The sequence below is a fragment of the Rattus rattus genome, chromosome 14 (assembly GCF_011064425.1).
Source record: "Rattus rattus isolate New Zealand chromosome 14, Rrattus_CSIRO_v1, whole genome shotgun sequence".
Taxonomy (NCBI): Eukaryota; Metazoa; Chordata; class Mammalia; order Rodentia; family Muridae; genus Rattus; species Rattus rattus.
The window spans coordinates 53,422,901-53,432,480 of record NC_046167.1 but is presented as its reverse complement, the minus strand read 5'-3'; the positions used below and the strand labels follow the sequence as shown (position 1 = coordinate 53,432,480).

General features: G+C 42.8%; 1 protein-coding gene across 1 annotated transcript; it reads left to right on the top strand.

Moving 5' to 3' along the window:
• Positions 1–298: 298 nt before the first annotated feature.
• On the top strand, positions 299–7,296 carry Fam217a (family with sequence similarity 217 member A). The gene is made up of 7 exons (XM_032884813.1): positions 299–353; positions 970–1,066; positions 1,858–1,942; positions 2,060–2,073; positions 2,813–2,887; positions 2,974–3,041; positions 5,904–7,296. The coding sequence occupies exons 2-7, from the start codon at positions 1,004–1,006 to the stop codon at positions 7,132–7,134; spliced, it is 1,536 nt and encodes a 511-aa protein (XP_032740704.1). The 5' UTR covers positions 299–353; positions 970–1,003; the 3' UTR covers positions 7,135–7,296.
• Positions 7,297–9,580: the final 2,284 nt, after the last annotated feature.

Sequence of the window (9,580 nt, the reverse complement as noted above, 5' to 3'; positions counted from 1 at the left end):
CCGCCTGGGTGAAATATGGAGTGGCAGCGGCAGTCGCGCTCTGCCCTAGTTGCCCGGCGACGCATCCTCCTGCAGCCCGGCTTGGTCCCGGGTGCGACCCGGCCCGGGGCGCACGCGACCCGCAGCCGCAGTTCTCCCTCCTTGTCCTCCCATCGCAGGAAGGCTGGGGCCCAGCCAGAGCCCGCCGAGCTGTTCGCCCAGCAAGAGGAGGAGCCCGAACCCTGGGCTGGAGACCAGGAAGACTATGATGATGATGATGATGATGATGATGACGACGACGACGACGACGATGATGATGATGATGATGACGACAACGACGACGGCCAGGACACGTGGGCCTTCCAGGAGGACGAGTAAGAGCCCCGGCCATCCTTGAGACTCCCTGACGTCCTGGGCCAGGAAGCCAGCCACAGCTGGGAGGGAAGGGTGACATGCCACATGCAGACCCTTGATTGGCTCCTTGATTCCAGCCCTTCCTCCCACTGACCTGCCTTCCTGTGGGGCGCACGTTTGAGTGATTTCCAGCAGCGCCTCCCCTCCCCCCGCCCCTTAGCAGCTTCTGTATGCTTTAGCCCCAGAATCCCACATGTATACTGCAATTGATCACTGCCTGTTGTCACAATCTACTTGAACTATAAATATTTCCTGGAGACAATACTTTGTAAACCCATTGACAGATCTACCGGCCACCACAGTGGTTTGTAACTTTTCTAATTATCCAGTTAGATCTTGCAATTTATTTTTGTCTCTGCCTGGTATTGGTGTGGCTTGCCGCTAGTTTCTAATGCTGCGTGGCTCGCCACACTGCTTTCTAAGCTCTTTTAATGCTGTGCTAGGATTAGAACCCAAGGTCTTTGACATTGAGCTATACTTCTAGCCCTTCCGAGCGTTTTTTCTCAACAAACTCAAGCTTCTTTGTTTATAAATGTCAACCTTCCCCTAAGTGTACCTGTTCCATCGCCTGTATAGGACTTTAAGGGAACAGAAGAACAACTCCAATAAAATGGGAAGAAAAAGCAACGAGAGCTGTAGCGCCAACCCGCATTCGTCAAGCATCTCCCAGGAGGTACGCAGTGCTTTGGAATTCCAGACTTTGCAGGCAGGGACTGGAATTCCAGACTTTGCAGGCAGGGACTGGAATTCCAGACTTTGCAGGCAGGGACGGAGCTCAAGAATCAGTCTTAAGGTGGCGATAACCCCTGCTTTCACTTTGTGAGCAGTTTCTACTGAGCTTTCCCATTTGCCACCTTAGTCTAATGTATAAACAGCTCAATTGTCTCAATGTCTCCTTCCCATCTCAACATAAGGATATGTATGTTCCCCCACACGTAACATTTCAGACAGTATCCCGACGATACACAGCCCAAGGAAGCTTGAGCATCCACTGGGTCTCTTTGCAAAATGCCAATCTCACCGTCATCTTTTTGAAAAAAAAAAAAGGGGATTGTGTTCTTTATTTTTATAAGGATGTGTAGTTTGTCTGCATGTATGTCCGTGCACGTGCATGCAGTGCCCACAGAAAGCCAGAAGAGTAGGTCAGATCACCAGAACTGGGGTAGCAGATAGTTGTGAGCTAGGAATTAAAACCCACATTCTCAGGAAGAGGAATCGGTATTGTTCACCCTGGACCACCTCTCCAATCCTTCACCCCCATCTTGCCGAATTAGAATTTGTAGGGTTTTTGTTTGTTTGTTTGTTTGGTAGGTTTGGTTTGGTTTTTTTCAGTGCTTAAGGCTAAACTCAAACCTTAAGCATGATACTCATGTGCTGCTTTACCCGTCAAACAGGTAAAAGTGTGTACTGGAGCTTTTAAACATCAATACTAACTTTATCCTTAAAAAATGAATATTGTTTTAGAATCTCTCTCAATGGAACCTGGATGCAGAAGACCTCTTTGATGAAAACGAAAGCTTCTTATCTGAAAAGGATGGTGTGGCAGGTGGTAAGAAGCCTGGGATGTGTGTATGATACCACAAGAATTGCACGGATTAAAGGATTTAATCTCTTAACCTATTTTATATAACTATTAATTGACATTTTTTCATATACATTCTTTCAGGCAAAACTAACAAGGTAAGGATGTTTGGCTTAAAGTAATTCATAAAACTTACTACTTGACAATGTTTTGCATGATCTTTCTTTAAAATACTTCTCTTTCTCAAGGCTTAAACTTGTAAGTTTATTTCTGACAAGTTCTTTATACAAGTCAAAAACCTTTGTCATTTTACAGAGTTATAAGCTGGTCATTAAATTACTATTGTGGATGGGCCTGGTAATCCAGGCCAGTATCTCAGGTATTTGGGACGCTTGGGCAGAACGATGTCTGTGGAACAGAGTGAGTTCAGTATCTGCCTGGGTGACTTAGTGAAATCCTATCTCAAAATAAGAAACAAAAATGTGACTGGAGATAGATTAGTGGGAGAGCATTGTTTAGTGTGTGCAAGGCCCTAGTTTCAATCCCCAGTATCACAAAAGAAAGAAAAAAATTTTACATTAACTTTTTTTGGTATAATGTTGTAAACAGAACTTGTTTCCTGTAAATAGGAATAAATGAAGTGTTCTAGTCCCTGTCAAAAGGAAAGTAGTGTGTGCCCTTAAAAATGTCCTGAAGCATTTGAAATAGTCAATAGTCTCTTTTGAGGTGAATCTAACAACATGAGAACTATTTAACTATGAATGTAATATTAGTGGTATTCAAGTCTCATTAATTAACAGTGTCGAAAACAACAGAGTTGGCCATACATTGGAGTTTACTTAGAACACAAATAGCAAACAGGGCTGGGTTGTATTCAAGTCTCCTGCTGCCTTGTAGAACCATCTGGAAAGTCCAGCAGAACAGCTGGTTTTGCAGCTGACCGTATCAGAGCATGCTCACAGTAGATCACAGGTATGATTTCTTCCTCACACTCTTTAGTTACTGCTGTTAAAATTCTTGCAGCTTTTAAATACTGCGTATGCTTTTTGTCTTAGCAGAACAATAATCAAGGGGTATTTCAGCTATGGAGTTCTCCTGTTAATAAAGGAAGTACCACAGATAAAAGGTAAGAAAACTATATGTAAACATATATTTATATATTGAGATAGGGTCTTACCGTGTAGGCCTGGAACTTGGACATCTATTCCCAAGTGCTGGGATTAAGCGTGGGTGCCACCAAACCGAGCAGGAAATAGATTTTTAACATTCCACTTAAATATGCCTGTTAAATACTAGAGATATAAGGATCAAATACAACCATAAAATAGATATCCTGTGCAAATATAGGAAATTACAGAAATTCACTCTAAAATAGTCAGTGACTGACAACAGCACACAACAGCCAGTGTGTATGTGCTGAGAGCCCTGTGAGACTTAGCTGGGTTGTACTGAGAGAAAGGAACAAAAGTACAGTTTCCTATGCTAGGAACTATTTAATTCCATACATCTAAACTCATTTAACTCTCCTATCAGTCTAGCACAGTAGATGCTGCCAGCATTCCTCTTTTACAGACGAGGACGCTGGGGGTCCTGTGAGAGTTAAGAAGTTTGTCAGTCACACATTAGTAGTAGTAGAACAGTAATGAACGGAGCTGAATGCAAGCTGCGTCACCTGAGCAGAGCCTCTCAGACCTTGCAGGGGGTTGAATTCTGACTCGCTGGCTTCTTATAGTGTGTGTTAGCAGCCAGACTGACTGCTTCCCAACAATTCAGAACAGCGATGTGTGGTGGAGACCTTTCACTGGGCACGGCTTTATTTCACTTTACACACAGAGTGTTCCTAGTTAATGGCCATCTTGAGTTCTACTCCTCTTTAATACAAGTGCAACAATACGGTGGCTCACTGGGGCGTGAGCATCGTCCTCTCGTTAGAATGCTTCCTGCATGAACCCCAGAGTAGAACTTGTCTTACGTTAAAGCTCGGGACAACCAAGATGGCAGAGAATTGTAGGGAGTAAATCCAAATGGAACGGCAGTGCTGAAGGAGATAGGGGAATCTACTTTTATCAGAAAGAACTCTGCTGGGAGCCAAGGTGTCAGGTTAGAGGTCAAGTGAAGGGCACTGCATTCTATGGAAGGAGCAAACACCAAGGGTGGCAGTGTGGTGCTGTGATTAGGGCACGCATGGAGTCCTACTCTCAAGTCATCTGAGGAGTAACCAGAAAAATGTGTTTAGCAGCTGTGCTTTAGAAACTGAGTAAGCTTCCGTCGTAGAGATAGGAGTGTGGTATCAATGAAGTATTTTACTAGGAGTTTTCTCCTCAGTATATTATCAGCAAGTAAAGAGAGCACCGAAGTAACAATCACTTACCCTTTAGTGATTCAGATAAATAAATGTCCCGAGTTCTGTCTTAAGAAACTAACTTCTCAGAGGAGCTCTGAGGTGCCCTGTGCTGTGCCATCTCCATGTGGCCCTCTCATTGGTGCCGAAGGCCTCCTGCTCTCCTGACTCTCCCCTCTCCTCACTGCACTACACGGGCTCCTGTCTACTGACCCTCATGGATTTCAAATGGTTTTCCTATGGTGTTTCAAAGGCAAGGGGGCACTTCCAGTATTTAGCTAGGTGAACATTTTAGTCACTTTTGCTAGAAATGGAAGTATTTTTTAAAGACTTAAATTGTTACTTTTATTAAATATTGGACTAAGAAGCCTTTGAGACTACATGTCAAGTAGGTGCATGAAATCTTTCACTGTTAGTATTTCTTGTTAGTCTTCCTCCCTCCCTCCTCCTCTCTTCCCTCCCTCCTCCCCCTCTCTTCCCTCCCTCCCCCTCTCTTCCCTCCCTCCCCCTCTCTTCCCTCCCACCTCCATTCCCCTGTCCCTCCTTCCTTCTCTCTGTGCCCTCCTCTCTCTGTCTCCCCCCCCTCTCTCTCTGTGTGTGTGTGTGTGTGTGTGTGTGTGTGTCTACTATCTAGTCTAGACTTAAATTCTTAGACTCAAGCCTTAGTTCCCTGAGCTCCAAAGGTGGCTGTCACTGCTACCTGCTCTCTCGCTGTCTTTAAAACAAATAAACAATGAAAAAATAAAATAAAACTAGAAACCCAGTGTTCTATGATGTGGTTCCCTAACCCCTTTTTTTATATTACTTTTCCAGTGTTACTTTAATTTAATGTCTAGAGCTATTATTACTCTTAAGAGGACCTCAGGAGAAAAAAAATTACCAGGGACTACACCAGGAACTAATTTTGTTTGACAGACACTGTTCGTTGTTTGATAAAAAACATTTTTAAAAAAAAAAAAAACAACCACAGTGTTTACCATAGAAGTCTTTGTAATAGGTAACCTATATATAGTCTTTAAAAGTTTCATCTACTTGAAGGCCAATAAGTATTTCACTCCAATTTCAGTGCTACCCAAAGCTACAAGTAGCCATCGATCCTATCCATAGATACTTACCTATTTTAAGTGCATACTTACAAGGGCAGTTAGCCATTGTAAGGTATTAGCATGGGCTTAATTGTGCTTGCACAAAGAGTTGCCCATCAGTTTTTTTTTTATATACATTTTAAGATATTTGTGTAGTTGCGTCTAATTCAAGCATACTGAAATCAACATTTCTTTTAGAGGTAGCTACTACATACATAAATGTTCCTGGGAACTAAACATCAGCCTTCCTTTGACAAAAAGTTATTAAACTATTTTTAGAGGCTTCTTTTTAAAAAATCTATGAGTATTTTTGCCTGCATGTATGTATATATGTGTGCCATTTGAGTACCTGGTGAAGATTAGACAAGGACACTGGGTCTACAGAAACTAGAACAATGGATGCTTGTGAGCCACCATGTGGGTGCTGGAAAGTGAGAACCCAGGTCTTTTACAAGAGCAGGTGCTCTTAACCCGAGTCAGTTTGCTAGCCCCAGAATAGCATTTTAATTCTTGTCAACAAGCCACAAGCTATTAGTTAATTAAATCTTGTTTTTTTTTAAAGAGAATTCAAAAACTCTTCCGTGGAAACTGGCTTCAGTGCAGCCAACAGTCCCAAGCTCTTCACTCTAAACCACTTATTAGCAAGTATTCTGGGTTTGACAGATAGCAAGCAAGTCATTACTTATCCCGGTCGGTCAATGCCAGCAGGTCTGTGCTGGCCTTATGCCGATGGAGACTTTCTTAAGGATAGAAATGAGTTTCATATTAAGTGGTTTTCAACTATGGAAAACAACAATGGTGACTCTTTATCTGCTTCAAATTGGAATTTCAAATACAGAAACAGCAGTGTGGAAGAAAATGTCACAGACGAGAGTGACTTATCCGAAAGCGAGAAAATGAATGACTCTCTGCTCAGCTACTTTAAAAAGATGGACCTGAACTTAAAGCCAGAGACGATAGAACACGTGGAGAGAGCTTTCACAGAGGAAGCAAACCAAGTGTCTGTATATGCCGACTTTCTCCCTGCCCCTTTCAACAGTATGGACCTGCACAGATTTGCCTTCTCTAAATGTGAAAGCTGGAAGACAACAGTGGACCCTCCAGAAAGCTCCATCGAGCGTTTGATAATGCGTTTATTGGAACTGGAAAGATTACAACATCTGACCATACAAAGGGAGAGGCCAAAGTTACAAAGCACTTTCTGTAGCTCCATGTTTTCAATGGCAGAACGACCCTCTTCCTCTAAAGCCATTACACTGAAAGCCAGGCCGCCAAAGATTCCTGAAACACCAACTCTCCAGACCTCCAGCGTAGATAAAAATCGAGACAAGAGAAAAAACAACTCTGGTTCTGGCAAGCCAGAGCAAAATGTTCCCAAATGGAGCTTGAGCACTGCTGGCAAATGTAAGTCGAACTCTAGATCGTTGCTAAAATGTCCATCCACTTCAAAACAGTGTGCTATGGCTCATGATGACGTAAAGAATCCCAAAAACTCAATTTTAAACCCTTGCCAGGACCCCCCACCCAAGCCTACTACTACTACCCAAGCAATTCAACCAATGATTAAAGTGGTTTCAACAAGATGCCTTCCACCGAGGTCCCCGATGCCAGTTTCCCCTATACCCCTGTCCTTCCCTGAAAATCCAAGGGAAGAAGTTAAAGTGCCAAGGACCAAAAAGAAATGTCACCGAAAAAGCATACTACAGAATAGACCTTTCCATGTTCAGAAGCGAAACTGCTTATCACCCTCACTTATAGCCAGGGGCAAGTGCTCACCCACGGACCAAAAATAGCTTTCATACATCTCAATGTGAGTGAATCTATCTCATGAAACCCAGCTAAAATATGGTTCATCATTGAGACACAGGTATTAGAAACAAAAATTCCTTGATATGACATGGGTAGAACTCATGAATGTCACTGCTGACTCTATATATAAAATCAAGGGCTTCCTCACTGACATTGACAATCTTTTGTATGTTATACTTCGAAAAAAATGTCTCATTTAGTTAAAACAAACTATTCAAAAGACTGTTCTTATTGTTGTGATTGTTTTCCAATGATTCCATCACTAATAAATAGTATAATTGACATATTCTATAGTTCTTCTCTTATTCTAATATGCAATCAGGTAAGAGTTGCAGTTCCTTTAGTGATTTTTTTCTCTTTTTTAAAAAAAGATTTATTTATTATCTATAAGTACACTGTAACTGTCTTCAGACACCAGAAGAGGGCATCAGATCTCATTACAGATGGTTGTGAGTCACCATGTGGTTGCTGGGATTTGAACTCAGGTCCTCTGGAAGAGCGGTCAGTGCTCTTAACCTCTGAGCCATCTCTCCAGCCCCGTGATTTTTTCTTAAATCCTTCCTGTGATACAGCTCTGAAGGGAAAAGTATCTTGGCAGTCGGGAGCCAAGGAGTGCCGCAAAGTCATACCACACAACAAACCTCACACAAGAGACTTATTGGAGAAAAAAAAATCAAGAGGGTGGCTGTCTCTGCTGGGGAGAGAAGCAGCAAAGAACTGAGTGGGAGGCAGGCTTTATATAGGGAGTTTTGGGGAGGGGATCTTTCCAGGGTGGGCCTGATCTTGGAGCAACCTCAGGAAGGGCTGGATCCAGCCTTTAAGATCTGAGTACTCTGAGGGGTGGAGCCTGGTGGCTAGAGGTCCTTAGGGGTGGGGGGACCTGGCCATGCACACACCTGGAGAAGCTTACACTTTCCACCTCAGCACCTTTTCCCTTTCCTTCAACTCCACAAACGCATCATTCTAGCCTTTGAGCATTTGCTTGGCTTTGCAGAGCGGTTGTTTGGGGCTGAGATGCCCTGATAACTTGTGTTTGGCCCCTGAAACCCACATTTGGAAGAGTTAACTTGGAAGTCCCTTGATTCTACACGTGCAACATGAACACACAGATAATGGTAGAAGTTATTTTGGTTAGTCAACGTGCCAGATCCTCACAGTCATGGTAGTCCAGTGTTTTGACATCTGGACTTGCTTGCTGCAAGCTTTCCATTTCCCCTCCAGCATAGACATGAAAGTAGGAACATAGTTCCCAGAGTAGCCAAATATGACAATGCTAGAATTCTCTCCTGAGAGGCTCTGGGTGTTTGTATTAGCTCTGGTTAATAGAAACTAAACAACTAAAACTTAACTCATGAGCTGGCGAGAGACAGCTCCTGAGACTGAAGGCATTTATTTTGTCTAAGAATCAGGAAAACAAGTAGTGTCCTGGCTTCTGCTGCAAACTTCCTGAAGAATTTTTGGGAGTGGGCTCCATGGAGATCCCACTTAAGAAATGTAAACACTGGACTTGGCATCGGGGTCAGGATGTCTGTGGGAAGGGGTATCATGTGCTTTGGTCTTAAGTTAGATGCTTGAGGAATTAATTCGTTTTTCTTAAATATTAAAAAGCAACATGTTGATTACTTCAGATAATTACCAAAGATACCAAATGAAGTAAAAGGTGACCTTGCTCCTTACCACTAGTGTGTGTGTGCAAGAGATAGAGATAGAGAGATAGAGAGAGGGGCGAGGAGGGAGAAAGAGAAAGATTCAAGCTTATGCTGAACAAAGTTAACTGTCACTTGTGTCCTCTTTGCATTAGTCAGGGAGTAAAGTTCAAATGGTTATCTTAAAACACAGCCCACAGGTCACAGAAAGCATGTCTAGTGCTTAGGTTAATAACAAATTTTCTGAAACTGTGCAAACACAAAAGGGAACGATAAATGGAATTTACCTGTTTATCCACAGTCATCTCCATTATTCGGATGCTTAGTGACAGTCCTCCAAAGAATGCAGAAATGGACATGTACTTCCACATTTCCTATGGTTCCCATCCATCACCCTGACTTGTATTTTTATGTCTGGAACCTTTAACGACTAGTGCTTGTATCATTTTTACCTTTAGTTACATGGCCTGCACCCCCCTCACTTTTAGGTTCATAATGTAGCCTGTCTGAGGTCTTTAGGAATCAGCAAGCCTGTTTTATTCACTACCTCATCTGGTGTTATTACACTGACAAATGGACTCTCCTCCAACCTTGGGGTAATTGTGCATGACAGCAGCAAGCTCATTTTGAGAATTTAAGCCCAAATCCTATGGAGTTACTGCTCTACCAACAGTTCTTTCTTCTGCTTCTCTTGGGGGACTGCAGTAAAGGACATGGTCTACACCCTGGGGATTAGATGACTAGGAAGTAAAGGTCACATGAAAACGGTTGAGAATGGCACAGG

Bases quoted from the DNA above. Each gene is read 5' to 3' on its own strand.
- Fam217a (XM_032884813.1), top strand. From the start codon at position 1,004: ATGGGAAGAAAAAGCAACGAGAGCTGTAGCGCCAACCCGCATTCGTCA. The intron at 2,888-2,973 runs GTATGATTTCTT...TTGTCTTAGCAG, and splicing joins ATGCTCACAGTAGATCACAG to AACAATAATCAAGGGGTATT. The intron at 3,042-5,903 runs GTAAGAAAACTA...TTTTTTTTAAAG, and splicing joins GGAAGTACCACAGATAAAAG to AGAATTCAAAAACTCTTCCG.